Below are 20,493 nucleotides of genomic sequence, written 5' to 3'. Positions count from 1 at the left end.
AAATAGCTATATGCCAAATTCCAAGATGTTATTCATCTTACCATTTATTTTTTTCAACATGTCAACATGCACTCTTGACATTATCTGTTTCGTAGTGCAGAAACAATCATAATTATGTTAGTCTTGAATATTTCCCATATTGACTCTTCAGAAAAGTAGGCACTTTTTAATTTTAAAAATAAAATGAAAATAAATGGGTATGATCACATACATCTGAAAAAAAAACTAATCTGAAAAATGTTTGCATTGTGTTATGATATAAAATCCATTTTTGATTCAATTATATATATATATATATATATATATATATATAAATTAGGTATGTGTATGTTAAATTATAAAGTAAGTGTATAAACAATTAATACAAAACATATAGAAATATTCATACCTTTTCTTTTTAAATTATAAAGTGTGTAAACAATTAATACAAAACATATAGAAATATTCATACCTTTTCTCAATTCCTTATTTGTTGATGTCTAGGAATACTTTCTTTTAAAAAAGAAAACTTTTCTAAAAGAAAAAAATTTTAACTGATACCTCGGCCTACTTCAATCTAATACGGATACAACATGCAATTTATAAAGTAGGTTATATTTACATGTACAGGATTCACTTGTAGATTAATTAACTGGTCATCATGAATTTTGGGACATGGTTTAAGTGGTCCAAATGTGGTCTATATTTAGTGAAATTTTAACAATGGCTATTAGACGTTTCTGAATTTTTAGATGAGGATTGGTTATTCGTATTATTTGGATTCATCGGACTACAATTCTCATCTTGAGTGTGATTTTCACAATGTTTTGGTCGTTATAACCTCCGACTTTATTTAAGTGTATCTTGTTAAACTCAGGAATTTGGACGAAATTTCAAGCGGCACCCTTCATTTACTTCACAAGCGTAGCGTGCTCTTGTTCGACTGAAATGTTGTGAAAATCACACTGAAAATAAAAACAGTAGTCCGACGAATTCAAATAATACACCCCATCCAGAAAGTGATGAAGATGAAAACACAAACTTTCCGGAGTATATAATCTTGGAATCGCAAGATAACACACAAATAACTAAAATGCCCCCATTCATAATCGAAAAAATTATCAACAAAAATCTGAACACAAAACAAATTAAAAAATGAAACTTTACTTATACAAGTATCTACTAAGAGTAGTGCCGAAGAAATTTTAACATGGACAAAGTTCCATGATATAAACATCAAAACCTACCCTCACAAAACCCTCAACACCTCAAAGGGAGTCATCAGATGTCCAGAATTAAACACCTGCTCTCTAGAAGAAATAAAAACAAACTTAAAAAAACAAAAAGTTATAGATACTAAAAGAATTACAATAAAAAAACGAACAAACAATTAACACTAACACGTACATATTAACTTTCAATACTCCCACCCACCAACTGAACTCAAGATTGGATATATTAACATTAAAGTAGAAACATATATCGCCAGACCACTTCGCTGCCTAAACTGCCAAAAATTTGGCCACTTCAAAGAATATTGCACCAGGAAAACAGTATGCCCAAAATGTAGCACTAATGAACACCGGGAAACAGAATGCTAAGGAAATATAAAATGCTCAAACTGTGGTGAGAACCATCCAGCATACTCATCGCTCTACCAAAACTGGATCAAAGAAAAAAAGATAAACGAACTAAAATATACCAAAAGCAAGTTTTACCGAAGCTAGAAAAATTATTGAAACAGCCACCACAACAGAACCAACTAGATCATATGCAGGTGCAACCAAAAATCAATTAAAAACAATAGAAAACATTGAACTAAAGGAAATCTCTACCCTCATAAAATCACTTCAAGAACTAGTTGAGGCATTGAGGGCCACCTTACAGCAACTGCCGCCAACTCAATCTGTACTTGAAAATAACTACCAAACAGTTGAAAGTAAAATCATACCAGATCCCAAAAATCAAACACAATCCTCTAACAAAAAACCCACACAAACTGAAAACATCCCAAAACCAAAAGAACAATCGCTTAGTACCCTCTGCAAAGAAAAAAATCAAATCTAACACCAACCAAACAGAAAATAAATGAAAAACCCAAAAAAGACAGATCTCGCTCCACGTCAAAAACCAGAACTACAGATCAGAACAAATTTAAATCCTTGGAAATAATGGAAACAGACGACAGGGCCTCCGAATCCCCATAATCAAATAGTAGAAAACAACCACTATTATTCTTAATAAAATAAAAGGAAATCAAAAAATAAAACTAAACTATGGCCAACAAAATAATCCAATGGAATTGCAGCGGTATAAAAGCCAACAAGATTGAATTACTTCTATTAATATCCAATCTCTGTCCTACTATAATATGCCTACAAGAGACTTTTTTAAAACCATCTGAAACTATCAATCTCTGTAACTTCACTGAATATAACCACACAACAAATAATCCAAATAGAGCTTCCGCAGGAACATCTATTCTAATCAACAAAAACACTGCACAAAGCCAAATAAATCTACAAACTAATTTATAGGCAATTGCCACCACAACCATCCTACATAGAACAGTCACAATCTGCTTCATCTATCTACCTCCAAATGACCCTATAGATGAAACAGAGATAGAAAAACTTATCAACCAACTTCCTTGCCTCTTCATATTATTAGGTGACTTTAACAGTCATAATGTTAGTTGGGGATGTTCAGACACAGACAGAAAAGAAATCATTATAGAAAATATTATCAACAACAACAACCTATGCATATATAATAACAAAAAAAACAACCTTTATTCACTCTGCTACAAACTCATACTCAGCAATTGACCTCTCTATAAGTGATCCTAGTATCTTTATGGATTACAACCGGACAGTGCATGAGGAAACTTGTGGGAGCGATCACTTTCCAATAATATTAGAACACTTTGGTTCTGAAATAAACTCAAAAATTCCTTGTAAAAAAGGAAACTGGAATAAATTCAAATCATTATGCGAACACAAACTCTTACCTGGAAAACATGTGAAAGACCCAATCACTCACTTTACAGATACCATCATCTCAATAGCTGAGGAATGCACACTGAAAACAAAGGTATCAACCAAGTATAATCGGCCCTGGTTTAATGATGATTGCAAAAAGGCTATCAGGCTACGACGTGCTGCATTAAATTCAACGACCGACCAACTACTCAGAATTTAAACAACTTCAAAATATGCAGAGCTAAAGTATGACGAACAATAAAAGAAGCCAAATGTGAATCATGGAAAAACTTTGTGTCTAAAATCAATAATAACACCAAAGACAAAACCATATGGAAAATATCAGGAAAAAACACCAGTTCCCCTCTCAACCACCTCTGTATAAACAATAAAAAAAATAACCGAAAAAAAGGACATAGCCAACATGCTTGCAGACACTATTGCAAATAATTCATCATCGAAAAATTACAATAAAAAATTCCAGACTATTAAACATGAATCAGAAAAAAAAACAACGTACACTTTAAAAGTAATAATGAAGTTTATAATAAACTTTTTACCATTCAATAACTAAAGGATTCATTAGAAAAAGCCAATAACACGGCTGAAGGACCAGATGAGATAACATATGAATTCCTGAACCAACTACTAAATCAACCATTAAAGTACTTACTTTCCATTGTTAATGACATCTGGATCAATGGCAACCTTCCAGCTATAATGAAACAAGCCACAGTCATTCCAATACCAAAATCAAGGAAGGATGCATCTGACCCCTCTAATTATCGCCCCATAGCTCTAACAAACTGTGTGTGCAAGACGATGGAGAGAATGATAAACACCAGACTAATGTGGTTTCTTGAAACAAATAAAATATTAACCAACCTTCAATGCAGTTTCCGAAAACAACGGAGCACTACAGACCACTTAATACGACTGGAAACCTTTATCAGAAATGCATTTATACAAAAAAAGTGCATATGACTGCTATATTCTTTGATCTGGAAAAAGCTTACGATACCACATGGTGGTATGGTATCATGAAAGATCTCAAAGAAGCTGGACTGAAAGGAAGACTACCCATCTTCATCAACAATAGATTATTTAATGTCCGTGTAGGAACATGCCTCTCTGATATTAAGAAACAGGAGTACCACAGGGAAATATTTTATCTGTAACATTGTTTAATCTAAAGATTAACAATATCGTTAAAGGCATAAACGAAGGTGTGGATTGCTTACTATATGTAGATGATTTTTTAATTGCATATAGCTCAAGTCATATCCATATACTTGAGCGCCAACTCCAACTATGCATCGACAAATTAAAAAAATGGACAACCGAAAACAGATTGAAGTTTTCCACTAATAAGACTAAATGCGTGCACTTTTGTCAGCTTAGAAAACTGCACCCAGATCCTTTCTTAAAACTAGACGATACTCAGATTCCTGCTGTCGACGAACATAAATTCTTAGGGTTAATATTAGACAAAAGACCCGCATTCATCCCTCATATTAAACACTGAATAAATGCAACAAAACTCTCCATCCAAAATGCGAGTCATTGCCCACACAGACTGGGGAGCGGACAGATAAACCTTACTGAAACTATATAGATCACTAGTACACTCAAAACTAGATTATGGCAGCTTCATCTAGGGTGCCACCAGAAAATCATATATAAAGATATTAGACACTGTTCAACATCAGGGCCTCAGGCTTGTACTGGGAGCCTTTCGAACTACTCCCACCGATAGTCTCTATACAGAAGTCAACGAACCTCATTACTGACCTCACCTACAACAAATTTATAATTTTTTCAGACTCCCTATCAGTACCTGAATCTCTAAAAAGCCATAATTTAAATAACCCGCTACTCATTAATCTATTAAAAAAAAAATACACACTCTTTCACAAAATAAAATATCAAATTCTGCTGGATACCCAGTCATTTTGGAATCCAAGGCAATGAAAAAGCCGACAGAGCTGCAAAAAATGCACTAAATCTTGATGTAAGAGATTTAAAAATTCCACACTCTGACTACAAACAATTAATACATATTCATTATGAAGAAATGGCAAGAAAAATGGAATAATTATCAAAACAAACTTTTCAAAATCAAACCTATAATAGAGAAATGTTTACCAAATTTCAGAAAATTGCGTAGTTTTGTCCTGCATTCGCATAGGACATGCACACATAACCTACTCCTTTCTGCTAAAAAGGAAGACCCTCCAGAATGTGTGGCAGGCCAAGAACCCTTTACTGTAAAACACTTTCTTTTGGATTGTGGCGACCTCAAGTATATCCGACAGAACTATTACAACGTTAACAATTTGAAAGAACTATTTAAAAAAGTCAATCCTAACAAAATACTAACATTCCTAAAAAAAAGCCAATTTATACAAAAGAATATAATTTTACCCGATCCAACTCATCCCCACACAAAAAAAAAAAAAACACCTAATGACCCAAAAAGGCTGACTGAATAAGTTAAAATATCTAAAAAAAAAAAAAATAAAAATAAAAAAATATGCCGGACATCGGCATTTAATAACCAAAAAAAAGGTTGATATGCCGTAAAACCAAACCCAACCCAACCTAACCTAACCTAACCAAATAATACACATAATGGATGTTAAATGTTAGTTAATAAATATTGCCCAGGTTTCAGTATTTTTAGAATATTTTTCAGGGTTTTAGGGGAGGCATAATATAGTAGGCACAACTTCTCATTTGAAAAGTGAAATGGTTAAGCTTTTTATCTATAGCCATTAGCTACCAATTTAGAAAGATTCCATAATGAGGCTGGGCACTACTGGGTTTTCAGGAAATACAAAGAACGGCTTTTTTGAGGAAATTGCGTACTATTTTTTTTTTTAATTGCTGACAAAGAATGATGCAAGTTGAATAAAAAAAGAGAAAGAGAAACATCCACTTGTCAACAGAACAGTTGTCCGCATTCTTTCGTCATCGCTCCAACTAGCCACCCTGGCTCTTTCTCTCTCCATAACCAACAAGCTCGAATTGTCAAAATAAAGTGCAGTTTCTTGATATATCGCCAAAGGAATCGTTCATTTGATATTGGAACAAATATACATTTCTATACATTGAGAAAGATTTCTGTATATACAAAGTCTACGCTCATTCATTATCCTACACATAAACCCTTAAAATTTAGACATTTTCTGGAATCAAAATTGTGTAATGGATTTTGATTAAACTTTTAGAACCGCACACCTGTGGAACTCTCTTCCATTTGCCTGCTTTCCGCCTAATTATAATATGGTCGTCTTCAAGTCCAATGTAAACAAGTTCTTGATGAGCCGTTTCCCCTTAAGTAATCCAATTTACCAAATTTCCACTATTGACAATTACTACATCATTGTCCCATTGACCACTGTACACTTATTAACCCTTATCCTCGAGTGGCCTCTGGGCCTTGATAAGTGGTGACTCCTTTGTAAAAAAAAAATAATAATAATTAAAATATGGATTCTAGACATAAGGTTTAGTATTGTATATCTTAACTCTCAGGACATAAAAGTGGTGCAAAGCTGTTCTGTTTAGTGAATTAATTGTACCTGACCTGTGGCAGGTATTCTTTTAGTCATATATATGATATAAAATTCTTTATAATGTCACAAAGCTATTAGCCGGCAGTAGACCAACCGATAGACCACTCCTCAGATTTAAGTATGTGTGCAAAAGGGACTTAAAATCCGGCAACATCAACCCTGTTGACTTTGAATCCTATGTTGCAGACCGTGACTCCTGGTGGGTCAAAGTCCAGAAATGCATCCGGCTGAGTGAGGAGAAAAGAGGCAGGCGCAAAAGGACAGCAGCAGCATCGGCAGAGCATAACGGAGGGTACCCCTGCGGGAAGTGCAACAGAATCTGCCGCACCTGCATCGGTCTGCTCAGTCACATCAACAGTTGCCACCACTAATGACAACCTTCAGCCGCGATTCTCCATCATCTATCTAGACGGAAGGACGCCAACAACAATAATGTCACAAAGGGATAACATCGTCTACTAAAACAAGTTGAAGAAATCTCGAAAAGATCTTTCATAACAGTAGAAATGCTGAATTAATAAAAGGAGTGACGTTATCCATTAAAACAACATAAACAAATCATGGGTTGTCTATGTCAATACTGACTGCATATCTATTAGTGTCGGGATCAGAAAAATCAGACTTTCGTGCCTATTTTCCGATGCCAAAAACGATTCCTTTAATTATCTTTCTTTTTATTTGATTTTGTTTTTTAAAAAAAAAAAAAAAATCTTCCACTGCTGGTAGTAATGATAAAATAATAAATATTTATTGATTTTAAACTTCTAGTAAAACTTAAATCTATCGATCACCCACCCCCCTCCCACACAAGTGTGTTCTTACGTTTGAGAAAATATATATATATGCATTTAAGATGTGTTTTTACAGTAACCGGGACAAAATAACAATTTTCTAGTTAAGTATTTAAAGATTTATAAAGAATCAGAATCTGTAATTGTATCAGAATTGGTAATTGTATCGGAATGGTGTGTGTGTGTGTGGGGGGTATTGTAATCGTCCCATCACTGATATCTATACTTGGTAAACCATCTAAATATGGATATAATCTACTATGCTACTAAAACTCTGGGGAATCATGTATGCTTGCTTGTCACTGTAACAATCTCTGTTCTAATGCGTGATGTCATCCTTTTATGATGTCATAAGATCCACATAGTTTTTGTACGTAGATAGATAATTCTTTCCTGCTGTTCCTCCATTATCTTCTGATTCCGTTACTTCTAATTTTTTCACGTCTCTCTCTTTTTTGTTCTAAAAATACAGTTATCAATCTGGAACGTATCCTCCAGTATCGATGCCTGCAAACGTCCCAGGAAATGTTGACCATCCAGCGGAAGTAAATAATGCGGAAATTCGACCAATCAACCAAAACCTCCGAATGAACGCCCAAGGAGGGGTGGATGAGGATGACGATGAATTTGAGCAACGTGATTGGCTCGACTGGCTTTACGCCGCTTGTCGTTTCGTAATCTTGTTGAGTATCGTCTATTTCTACTCAACGATAAGCCGTTTTGTGGTTGTCTTCCTCACATTTTTTCTCCTCTATGTGTAAGAGTTATTTTTTTTTTTTCATCCATTTTTTATTTTGTCATCCATTTTCTTTTTTTTTTTTGTCATCGATTTGTTTTTTGCCAAAAATAAGAAAAATTTTCTGAAATGATTTTATGAAACTGTTTTAATTGTTTTAGATGGTTTCTCGTCTTTTAACAACTTTTCAGTCAATGTAACCTCCGAGTTTCTTCAGGTGCATTTTGTGAACTTGATAATCTTCATGTCTAACTCAGGAACCTGTACAAAATTTCAGTTCCTGTTCAGAATTCCGCCCTATATTAAAAATTTTTAAAAAAAATCTTTGTATGTACCCGTGATAGAACAAAAATGTCAGAATCACATAAATTGATCAAGTAGTTTTATTTTGAGTGAACGAAATGGACTGTCTCACATCGCTATCATGAAGAAAAAAGGGAGATAATTCAACAATAATTCAAACTTGTGAAATCAGCTTAATAAATAATGTCTATGATTTCCCATTAATCACTTTAAATGCTGAATGAAACTACTTGATGATTTACATGATTTTTGGGATATGATTTTTTCATTCATTATTTCCAAAATTTTAAATAAATCAAATAATTTTATTTATTTTTTTTTTTTTAAGAAAATAAATTTATATGCAATTTAATTATAAACCTGGTGCTACCAGATCAGGTTGTTTGAAGATATTGGCTTCCTGAGATGAAATGCATCTATCATTGATGCCATTTGTTTTTTTTTACTTTGTTTTGTAAAAACTTAATTATGTTCTGCAAAAACAAAAACAACAACCCACCTTTTCCTTCTTCCCCTTCTTCCTCCTATCTCCTCCCACTTCTTGACTGGTTTCTTAACTTAAAATCTACCAAACATTTAATACTGTAACCCTTTTCCCTTTCCTATTGCAAAACTCATTCATGTTCTGCAGGACAGGGAACAAAAATGATAAAATCCACTATAAAACAACCAAACCAAACACTACAAACTAGCGATTGAAGATACAAAGTGTTTGAAGAATAAAAACCTTCTACAAAATAACTGGATGCAACATCGAATACTATTTCCAAAATAACTGGATTCAGCATTAAATAACCCAAAAAGGATTGATATGCCTTCAAACAAAATAACCAAACCAAACCCCTGCAGAGAAGTACCTCCTCCTCTTCTGTGCCTGAAACGGGGGCTACCTGTAGACTGTAAGTGGCTATCTGTGATGCCTTAGGATGCTGTAGGTGGTTAAGCAGTTTGTAACATGGTTGAATAAATGGTCATTTAACTTGCAACACTCAACTTCGGCTAGACGTGAGGTTGGAGAGGCTCGATCCGATCACTCGACGGTTCATGTTATATCTTAGTATCTCCAAGTCTATTTTCAACAGTATTATTCCATCTAATTCTTGGAGGGGAGAGGTCTCTTCATACAAGGATAGATTGATTTTCGACTTTTTTTCAAATATCAAATGTCTGTGGAAAATTGGATATTCATTTTGGGACAAACTATTGGAAAAATCAAAACTTCTGTGGGTAATGAAATCGAAAAAAAATTGTGCCTAGTTTCCTATGCCAAAACGATTCCTTTTATCATTTTTATTTGATTTTGTCTAAAACGGTTTTCCACAGTTACTAGTAATAATAAAGTAATAAATGTTTATTGGTTTTATTAGTAAAACTAAAATCTATAGATCACCCCCTTCCCACCTCACATGTGGGGTTTTATGTTTGAGAAAATATATGCATCTTTAACATGCGTTCTTATTGTAATCCGGACAAAATAACTTTATGGTTAAATATTCAGAGATTTATAAAGAATCAGAATTGGAATCAGTAATTTACTACGGAATCTGTAATTGTATTAGTATCAAGGGAAAAATATTTATATATTATATATAAATAGTATTATTATATCTCATAGGATTAGCGAATCTCTTGATGGAGACTTCCTTTCTAGAGCAGTTGCTCTTGACATATTAAAGGCCTTTGATAAAGTATGGCATAAAGGTCTACTTCACAAGATCTCCAGTTATGGTATAGCTGGAAATGACTTCTCAATTATTAAATCCTTTCTCTCTGATAGGTTCATAAGAGTAATGATTGATGGGCAGAAATCAGAAGCTCACAGTATTAATGCTGAAGTCTCTCAAGGGTTCATCCTGGGCCCATCTTTCTTGCTAATCTACATCAATGATCTTCCAAATCATATCCTTATATCATTCATAGACATTTATGCTGATGACACTACCATCTATCGCAGTACATCAAAGACTGTAAACGACCAAGTTCTCTCTAATTCTCTCCTCTGATCTTGAGCATGTGGTACAATGGGGAAAGGAGGGGCTGGTTACTTTTAATGCATCTAAAATCATTGCTTTGATCCCCATCTGCCATCATTTGAAATGAATGACTCTGGTCTTGGGGAGGCTCAATGTTTTGACAAACTCCTGGGCTTGACCATTACTCTTGATCTGAAATGGAACACGTACATTAAATCTGTTGCCAAGGTCGCTGGTAAAATGGTGTGATCCTTCTATTGCTCGAGTAGATATTTCACTGCGGATGCAATTCTCTACCTATATAAGAGCCAGGTATGTCCAAGGATGGAGTACTATTGCCACATCTGTGCAGGAGCTGCTAGAAGCAGCTTATCCTGCCTTGACAGATCAAAATAGACTTTGTAACCTAGTGGGGATACCCTTTTCTCTTCCTCACAGAAGAGATATTGCAAGCCTGTCTCTGCTTTACCGTTATTTTCATGGCAAGTGCTCGGCTGAGCTACAATCTATGGTCAAGTATTCACGAGAAACACTCATCTAGCTGAAAACACTACAGCCAAGGAGTAAGAGACAGAGAGTTTGTAATTTTGCCTTTTATGTATTTGGTCATGTGATTGAGAGCTGGCTTGTGATTGGACAAGCCAGAGAGAAAATGGATTTCAAATCTTGAGCCACAAGAATTAGCTCCTGCCTGTGATTGAAATTTTGCACAAATATTAGTCATGGTGAAAGTAAATTCTTCACTCGTGGAACGGGATTCTGCATGCTCGGCTTGCTATCTCAGGAGTAGACCTTTGGCCCCACTTTAATCATGCCACCTGCCTGTGGGTACAGTTTCATTTTCTACCAGGTTATCCTAACATGTACTAATGTGACCTTTGCCAAAATTCACACTAGCTAATTCAATCGCTATTTATTGGTGTAGGGTTAAGAAAAAAAACAAAAAAAAAAACACACACAATTTAACCCATTGACAATCTTTAGGATTTTGTTAAAATCTCAATTTAAAGTCAATCATAAAGACTTTTTTTTTTCTCTCCAGCCACCAAGCTGGATGGTTCCAAGTTAGAAGACAAGCAGCCCCAGCCGCTGCAAACCCAAATCACAGAGAACCACCACGACAACAACAACAGGCACCTCAAGATGTCCAACAGAATGAATACAGAGATGCACAGGTAAGTGTACACGTGACCGAGCACACCTGACTGCTCTCCATCTCCTTTACCCCCAAGAATCTACTTTGAATAGAAATATTCATTTTTTCTGTTCTTGTCCAGAATTCACCCTATATTAAAAAAAAAAAAAAGTAAGAAAAAAATCTGTATGATGTGTGTACCTGTGACAGAAAGAACATGTTATATTCCAAAAACGGCTGATGATCGCAGTTTTCTATTTCACAATTTAAATTAAGGTTTCTTATTCATTTTTCACTGTTATATGGTTGAATCGTGGCTACCGTAATATGATGGCCTAGCGACGACTATAATTTAGTCTGGTGACGTCATGAACATCGGTCTGTTGAAATTTGGTCATGTGTCTCATGACTAAACCGGAAGTTGGTTTAAGGTTTTGGAGGGTTAAATAAATTTAAACATGCCGTCGAGATGTATAGTTCCAAAATGCCAAGGTAACTATGAAAATGGACCAGAAGTTGTGTTTTCATTTCCCAAAAAAAAAGGAAATAATTTACCAGTGGATTAATGCAATAAAAAGAAAGGATTTTACTCCATCTAAATATAGCAGAGTAAGTGTTAAAATGTTTGAGATATTTAAAAAAACAAAAAACAAAAAAAAACGCACCTTTTTTTATTTATTTATTTTTTTAGAACATATTTTAAAATAAAAATGAATTTTACATGTAATATAAGTTATGTGTTGAAATAATAAATTATTATTTAGAAACTTATTTAAAATGGGGAGTATGGTGAAAATATTATGTACTTTCACCGAACAATTTAATAAAAGCGATATCATAAAAACGGAATTCCTTGTTTAAATAATTCTAAATAAGAAAAATCATTTATCCTTTTAGTTCAACTATTTTACTGTGCAATATTTATATCAGCGTGAAATAGATTAAACTTTTTTTTAAGTTTATGACCACTTTTGTTATCCCAAAAGCTTATTAATAATTATTTGTAGTAAATGTTGTGGTTCTGTAGGTGTAAGAATTTTGGAGAATATACTTCCAAAATAAACTATTAAAATTGTTTAAAAAAATAATAGAAATATTATTTTTTATTTAAAAAAAAAAGTGTTTACAAAATGCCGGCAATAAAAAAAATAATATTTCTATTATTTTTTAAACAATTTTAAGTTTATTTTGGAAGTATATTCCATAAAGAAAATAAACAACCCACTTTAAACGGAGAAATTATGAGTTTTGTATGTTACTTGCAGTTTTGTCTTAGGGTTGTCAAAAATTCCCCCAAAATTCTGATACTGCTAGTGGCACTGTAAACAAAAATAACGTTTAAAATTATGACAAACGAGTAGTTTCCAAGATATGAAGAAATGTTAGTTTTAAAAAATGGGAGATCACTTTTCTATAAAAATTTAACATAAAATGAGCACCTACTTTATGGCCATAGTTTTTTTTTTTTAACAAATAAAAGCGAAGAAAAATGAGTATGGCCATCTTTATATTGGCGGTTGGGAGTCAACATACATTGAACACAGTTAACGTAAAATGAGCACCCCCTTTCAAAAAGTGTAAACATTTTTTTGTCGAGAGGGGTTCAACTGTAGGTGCTCATTTTACGTTTAGTTGTGTTCATTCCTACATCAAAGAGGCACTTCGCCTTGTTTGCGGCGAAAATGTAATTTAAAAAAAATTTCTTGTTGCCCATGTAAAAAAAAAAAAAAAATTGGCCATAAAGTGGGTGGTCGTTTTAGGTTAAATTATCCCCCCCCCCTTTTTTTTAACTAACATCTCTTTATATCTTAAAAACTACTAGTTTGCCGTAATTTTAAACGTTATTTTCATTTTCAGCACTCCCGAAAACCTATAAAAGTGGTAATTTAAAAGGATTTTTCGAGGGTGGACTAATTCTGCACATTTACCTTATTTTTTTATTTTATCATTTTTTGTCATGTAATTTTCTTTTTTTTTTTTCTTTTTTTTTGTATTAAGTCAAATATGGTACGATTTTCTTTTAAATTATTTCTTTAGGTATGTGAACTTCATTTTCGACCTGAAGACATACAGCGAGAGGCATCAGCATTTGATGAAAGGACTGTAAAGACAATTAGTGTTAAATTAAAAAATCCCTATCTTAAGAATGGTGCTATTCCTTGAATATTACCAAACTGTCCCTCCTATTTATCATCAACCACTTTTAGAGAGTCTCCTAATGCAAAGAAAATGCGTTTAGAAAATTCTGCTCTTAAGCGTGCATTATGTGAAAGTGTTGCTGACGAGTTAGTTACGGAAACTTCAAACTTTCCATAATATTGATGATTTAGAAAAAAAATTAACGTTTATAGATACAAATTATCGGACTTCTATTAGGCAAGACAATACCATCATTATATGCCATATAAAGAGATGCCCATGCCCAAAAATAAAAATGTCTATGGTGATTGAACCGGACTTGGCCGTTAGAGTATTCTGTAGTGATGTGGAAATGAGTGCTATAGGGGAGTATAGAATTTCTAAACATGTAACAGAGGAAAATACTCTGCAGATTTTGATGGAAAACATGAAAAAAAATGGACATCGAAGAACAGGAAATGAAAACTTCTAATATAAGTTCTTTATTAAAATTAATCTTATCAGTTTTTCTATTAGTGCAAGATGAATCATTTAAATATTTTAATGCCATTAAATTCATATATAAACAAATTAACATTATGACAATGAATAAGGTTAATTATTCGAGTGAAATGATGGTATTTTCTTCCTTATTATATAACTGCTCCCCTAGAGGGTACAGACTGTTAAGAGACACTAAAAATGTAATTTTACCATGCTATTCAACCATTCGAAGATTAACCTTATCAACTTCTATGAATCCTGTAATTGAACAACACGATAACAATTTTCTCATGTATATTAAAAGTAAGTTCAAGTTACTAATGCAGAATGGCATCACAGTATCTTTGTTGATGAAAACACCATATAGAGGTTGTCGACTTCGTAATAAATATGCTAATCCACTTACATTAAATAGTGATAATTATAATTTCTTAAATGTGTTCTGTGACTGGTTAGAAACTTGGAATAGCATTTCTGGAAGAACTGGTAAATTAATAAAGGAAACATATACTGCTTTGCACCATACTACTTACGCAATTTTAGAATTGATTAAATATTGTATAAATGTACTGAACATGGTGTATATATTATCAGCAAAGTTTCAGACAGATAACCTTGAGGCAAGGTTTGGCCAGTATCGACAACTTAGTGGAGATCAGTATAATATATAGATACGTCAGGTGTATGAATGTGAAAAAAACTTAGAATGTTGTCAGTTTTAAAATTGAGCTTACCAATTAATAATCGAACTATTGAATTGAAAAATTTAAAAGAAACTAACTGGGATGAAATGACAAGGGAGCAAGAGTTACATGTTTATAAATTTAATATAGATGTAACAGAAGATGATGTTAATCAATGCAAGGAAGTACTTTCTGTTATATTATACTTAGCAGGTTATTACTGAAATGCAATAGCTGCAAAAATTTAATATCCAGGAGAGAGGCTGTTGAAGAAATAGCTGAATTAAACAGCTGCTTTCAGGGTATTAACAGAGGTTCTCTGCTATACCCAAATGATATAACTAATAATTTTGTCTTATATAATTATATAGTTATAAACAAACTTACAAAATGCGATTCTTTTTTACATTCGATTCATGTACATAACTTTAAATATTTTGGCTGATCAAAATCGATTATTTCATGTTGACTCTTGTGATGAGGGTCACACTATTCAGCAAATTGAAAAAATGCTGATATGGAGTTCATCGAATTCCCTTATAAACAATTTTTGTCGCAAAGAGAATGACAATATTAGTAAAAAAAAAAAAAAAAAATATCAGAAACAAAAAAAATATCAGAAAAAGAAAAATTCAAACTTTTAATTAAATTCTACAACAGATTTTTGAAAAGTTTTAATATTCAATGTTTGAAATATTTCTGCCTTAGTAACTTTGTTTATACTAACATTTGTTTGAATTTAATTTTTCTGCGACATGTTGAATTTAGTATCTCTAGGGACTTAAACCGCATTTCTTTTTCTTTTTTTTTTTTTTAATACTTCAAGCTTCTTTAGACTATATATGAATGCTGGGAGAGTTAATTGGAATCAAAATCAGAAAAAATAAAAATCAGAACTTTTTTGAGGATATGTAAATTGGAAAATTTTGTACCTATTTTCCAGTGCCAAAAATGACTCTTATGAATGTTTCATTTTTGTCTTTGTTTAAAACTTAATTTTTCATTAACGTACTAATGATGCAATAATAGATATTTATATATTTTGAACTACCAGTAAAACTAAAATCTATAGATCCTCTCACCCACAAGTGTATTTTTACGCTTCCGAAAAGGTATGCACCTATTTCATGTGTATTTATGGTATTCCGTCTCCCGAAAAATATCAACAGCTAGATATTTAAATATTTAAAAATAATCAGAATTGTTAATTGTATCGAAATCAAGACAAATATTGGAAATGTCCCATCACTAATATATACAGTGTTTTGGATACATGTTATTTTCTGTTATAATTCTAGTTTATGTTCGCCATTTTGTCGTATATTTGGTAAGTAATACCTCATAAAATTGCTTTAGTTTTCAGTGGAAAGAAAGTTAAAAATTCTAGGTAAAATACTGAGTTATAAAATAACGTGTTCAATACTTATGCATGTCACTGTATGTATTTTATATATATATATATATATATACACACACACATCTACAGAAACTGTTTCACTGTGATAAAACTGTTTACTTATATATAAATATAGATGTAGAGCTAGTCAGTTCAAAGTGATTTAGTCAGAGGTTGGTCAAGTTGGAGAGTAGACGCATAGCAAGATGTGAGACCAAGAGAAACAACATGATAACTCCAGAGACGGGGAGGAGGGGCCAGGAAATAAAGTTCCATAAAATAACCTGAGGGTCGATTGTCGTTTCTCAGGAAATCTTCTTGCAGCTTAGACATTCAGTCGGGATCAACTGACAGAAGAAGGTATGTTCACTTCTTTTTGGCCTGAATAATCCCCAAGAAATATGTTTATCTGGCCTGTAAGGAACTGTTTGTAAATTGTTATATGTCTGCATTTGTTGAACTGTATATACAGTTATAAATGTGTGCGCACACACTAGACATCATGACATGTATGGACAAGTATTCACTCAACACTCTGAAAAAGATATGGACGGTAATGTATACATGCGTTATATACTCTGTGAATAACATAATGAACTGCTTCACTGTAATAAGACAGCCAAACTACCTAAATCTAATAAAAATTCGGTGTTTTGCAAAATGTGTTCAATCGAATTTTAAAATTTGATTATAATTTCAAAATAAAAAAGTAAATTTTTTAATTAAATAAAATAAAAAAAAAAAAAAAAAAAATTATTTACATATTTTGTTTCAATGTTTTCCAGAATGATGAAGTTTCTGAAGATGGTGCAACTGATCGTTCCCAACCTGATGCCCCTCAAGAAGAACCGGCTCATCCCCGGGGTTTGGCCCTTGTTTGGCTTCTTGTTCGGACGTTTTTCACTTCTCTCTTCCCACAACAACCCCCAGCTGTTAATGCGAACTGAGACGAAGAAAGAGAAGAATTAAAAGAAAATATAGCAAACCAACCTCCAGAGAATTGATCCTTTTTTTTTTTCTTTCTTTCTTTTCTTTAGTTTTTTTCTTCTGCTTTTTTTTTTTTTTTTTTTTTTTTTTTCTGGGCTAAAAAAATTGCATTAAAATTTGGCAATATCCTTTTTGGTATTTAATCGAGATACTCTCACCTTTTAAAAAGAAAAATTTTTTTTTTTCCTTTGTTTATTTTTAACCTCTAATCAGATCTGAAACTGGAAAAAGAAACAAATTCTATTCGCCTTTTTGGCCTTCATAAGGCTTCATTTTTTTTTTTTTCTTTTTCTTTTTGTCTGGGAATTTTTATTTTTTATTTTTTAATCACTCAGAGATTTGGTTTTTGCATTTTTGCTAATCAACTCCGTTGGTAAAATCTAAAATAAATTCCGTATTGACCATAACTGTGACATCCTCTCTCTCTCTCTCTCTCTCTTTCAAATTATGTACCGATATTATTGGATGCAGGGAGAAGAGGGCAGAGGACATCCGTGGCAAACCACGTTTATCTTGGATATATACTCTGTTCATAAAACGGTAAATAATGTGAAATCAGTTAAAATATTTGCTTGAACAGTGTTCATGTGTGCATGGCGGTCTCGGATCATTGTGTTCAAATCCTGGTTGAGCTATTGTGACACTTTTCGTTAATACTCTTGGGAAAGGTATAAACCCAACTCTTCTCCCCCTAGCTATGGGTGAACTAGTAGGGTAGAGTAGACTTGGGAGGGGCAACGAGTCTACAAGAAAAACAAAACTTCAAACAAAAACCTCATGGTCTGTCAAAACACTGCTCAGCAGCCATTATATATATATATATGTATGTATAAATAAACAACAATAATAATAATAATAATCAAGAAAGGCTTATCTTAACAATTTACTACAGTTTTATGCTAGATTCTGTTGTTAGAAAGGTGTAATATATTTTGTACGTTCGTAATACATTTGAATTTAAATGTGTATGGCTTATGAGATATATGCTCCTGATCGGATTTACTGTGAAACTGAAATGTGAGAATAAGACCCCTTTTTAATTATTATTGTTATAAAGCTCTATATCAAAGGATATTGGGCCCTTTATGCATGAAAGATATTTTGTCTTCATTTGGCTGTTTCGATCTTAAAGTTGATTTTTTTTTTTTCATTATTTATGTATATATATATTATTGTATATAGTAAATACTGTGTTTCTGACAAAAAATATGAAACAAAAAAAAAGACAGACCGGAGTGTTCAAGTACTTATGTAAAAGCTAAATATATTTTTTATGAAATAATTGCTATACAATGATTCGCATAAAGATAAACACCATTGTTTTCATGGGGTTACACAGCACTTCACCTGTTAGGCTGAAAATAAAACTCTACTACTACCAAATCAGGCTGTCTAAAAGATATCAGTTTCCTAAAATTAATGTTATTGTTTTTCTTTTTTCTTTTCCCTTTTGCAAAATTTGGTCTTGTTCTGCAAAGCCAAAAGCAAAAATTTTTCTTTACAAAGCAATCCAACTAACCACCATGATTAAATATTTGAAGATATAAAAAACTTGAAGCGTTAAACTTTTTTTTTCCAACAATATTGTATTCGACATTAAATAAACCAAAAAAGGGTTGATATGCTGTATAGCAAACAACCAAATTAAACACCACATTTTTTTTTTTTTAAGATATAAAGAACTTGAAGCATAAAAACTATTTTTCCCAAATATTGGATTCGGCATTAAATAACCTGAAAAGAGGTTAAGTCACAAAACGAAACAACCAATTCAAACCAAAACACGTATCTACATTCAGTCTATTTGTTAACTTCAGTGGTTCCATGGAATCACTGGTATCTGTTTGCTCGAATCATTCTATTGTAATAAATGTGGATATATATTATACATACATATAAAATATGTATGTATAATGCGTATGTGATCATGTTCTCTGCTCCTTTATAAATGGACTTAATTTTTTTACCTTTATTTTTTGCTTTTGTTTCTGTGATTTTTTACATTTAATACTCTTGACAAAAACAAAAGGGGTGGATCTGTTTATAAACTGAAGTAGAAAGTGTTGAATGTATGAATCTGTTTTAAAAAGAGAGGGGGGGGGGTCAGAGAAACTAAAAAAAAGGCCTGAACACTTCTCAACTTTCCTGTTGTCGGGTTGCAGCAAATATGTAAAACATGGAAAAAAAAAAAAAAAAGAAATGCAAGTAAAATCGTTGCAACCATAATTGAAATTAATCTGATTAAGATTATCCGGTATATAAACATTTTTAAAAACTTTTTTTTTTTTTTTTTATGATTTTTGGAAAGAGAGCTAAAAAAAAAAAAAAGTTCACATTAAAAACAAAAATAATCTTTTCTGAAGAAATTTGTGATATTTTTTATTTGTTTTTATTTTTTGTCTCAATCTTTTCTTGTGAAAGGTTTTTTTTTTTTTTTATTGTTTTTGAGCATGGGGGAATGCTAAATATAAGGATTTTTTTTTTTAGGAGAAAAAATAAACGTTAAAAAAAAAAAAATCATTCATTGACTAAAAGGATGCCAGAAAAGAAAGAAAAACATAAGCTGGGAAGTATATAGACCTGTGTTTCAAGGTTACTATCCCCCCACCCTCTTTTTCTTTTGTGTCAATCATTTCTTTTGAAAGTTTTGTGTTTGGTGTTATTTTGTTTCTCTCCAAAATCCAACCCCCACCTTCCTCGTTTTGGGGTGAATCTATTTGTCTTTCTTGTTTGTTAAACGTGCTTCATGGTATTGATTTTTTTTTTTACTGACCACTTGGGTTAGCTTCCACCCACATTTATACTCTTCAATGTAGAGCGTGTAATTGAAATGATCATTTTCTGATTTTTTTAAGGGGGTGGGGGATAAAAAAAAAAAAAAAACAACGTAAAAGTTAAGTCATCCATTGTTCTGTGGCAAAAGTGACGTTAAAAACAAAAAGGCAAAATCCAAGCCAATGCAACTCATTATTTCTGGACCATACGTTTGTGTAATGTATAATAACCATGCGAATGTCGTTTGATTTAAAAGGTATTTTATTAACTTTAGAAGGTTACTATATTTCAAAAATCATTCTTTTAACAAGTTTTTATCAATTTGAGGGAAGTATAAAATAGAAACGTTTCTCGTTATTTGTTTCAAGTTTAAACATGGCCTTCATTTATATATATATGTGGCAAAACTGCAACTGACGCTTCATTTCTTATCCTGAAAATTTATGGCAAAAATCTTCAGTATTTTTTTTAGATTAGGTCCACCTCCATAATTTTCTTTTAAATGACAACTTTTATAAGTTTTCTACTATACTGAATACGGAAATCGCATTAAA

At 32.4% G+C, this 20,493-nt stretch overlaps 1 protein-coding gene across 1 annotated transcript in view; it reads left to right on the top strand.

The window, feature by feature from the left end:
• LOC145297717 (homocysteine-responsive endoplasmic reticulum-resident ubiquitin-like domain member 2 protein) overlaps positions 1 to 19,534 on the top strand; it is a 111,883-nt gene extending 92,349 nt beyond the window's left edge. Inside the window, exons 6-8 of the mRNA XM_080143930.1 lie at positions 7,802 to 8,086; positions 11,384 to 11,516; positions 16,963 to 19,534. Coding sequence (XP_080000056.1) covers positions 7,802 to 8,086; positions 11,384 to 11,516; positions 16,963 to 17,124 — 580 coding nt within the window. The 3' untranslated portion in view covers positions 17,125 to 19,534. The remainder of the gene's footprint in view (positions 1 to 7,801; positions 8,087 to 11,383; positions 11,517 to 16,962) is intronic.
• Positions 19,535 to 20,493: the final 959 nt, after the last annotated feature.

Source organism: Euprymna scolopes, chromosome 18 (genome assembly GCF_053919585.1).
Source record: "Euprymna scolopes isolate OS-2025 chromosome 18, ASM5391958v1, whole genome shotgun sequence".
Lineage (NCBI taxonomy): Eukaryota > Metazoa > Mollusca > Cephalopoda > Sepiida > Sepiolidae > Euprymna > Euprymna scolopes.
The sequence above is the reverse complement of the archived record's forward strand: the minus strand, read 5'-3'. Positions and strand labels throughout refer to the sequence as shown.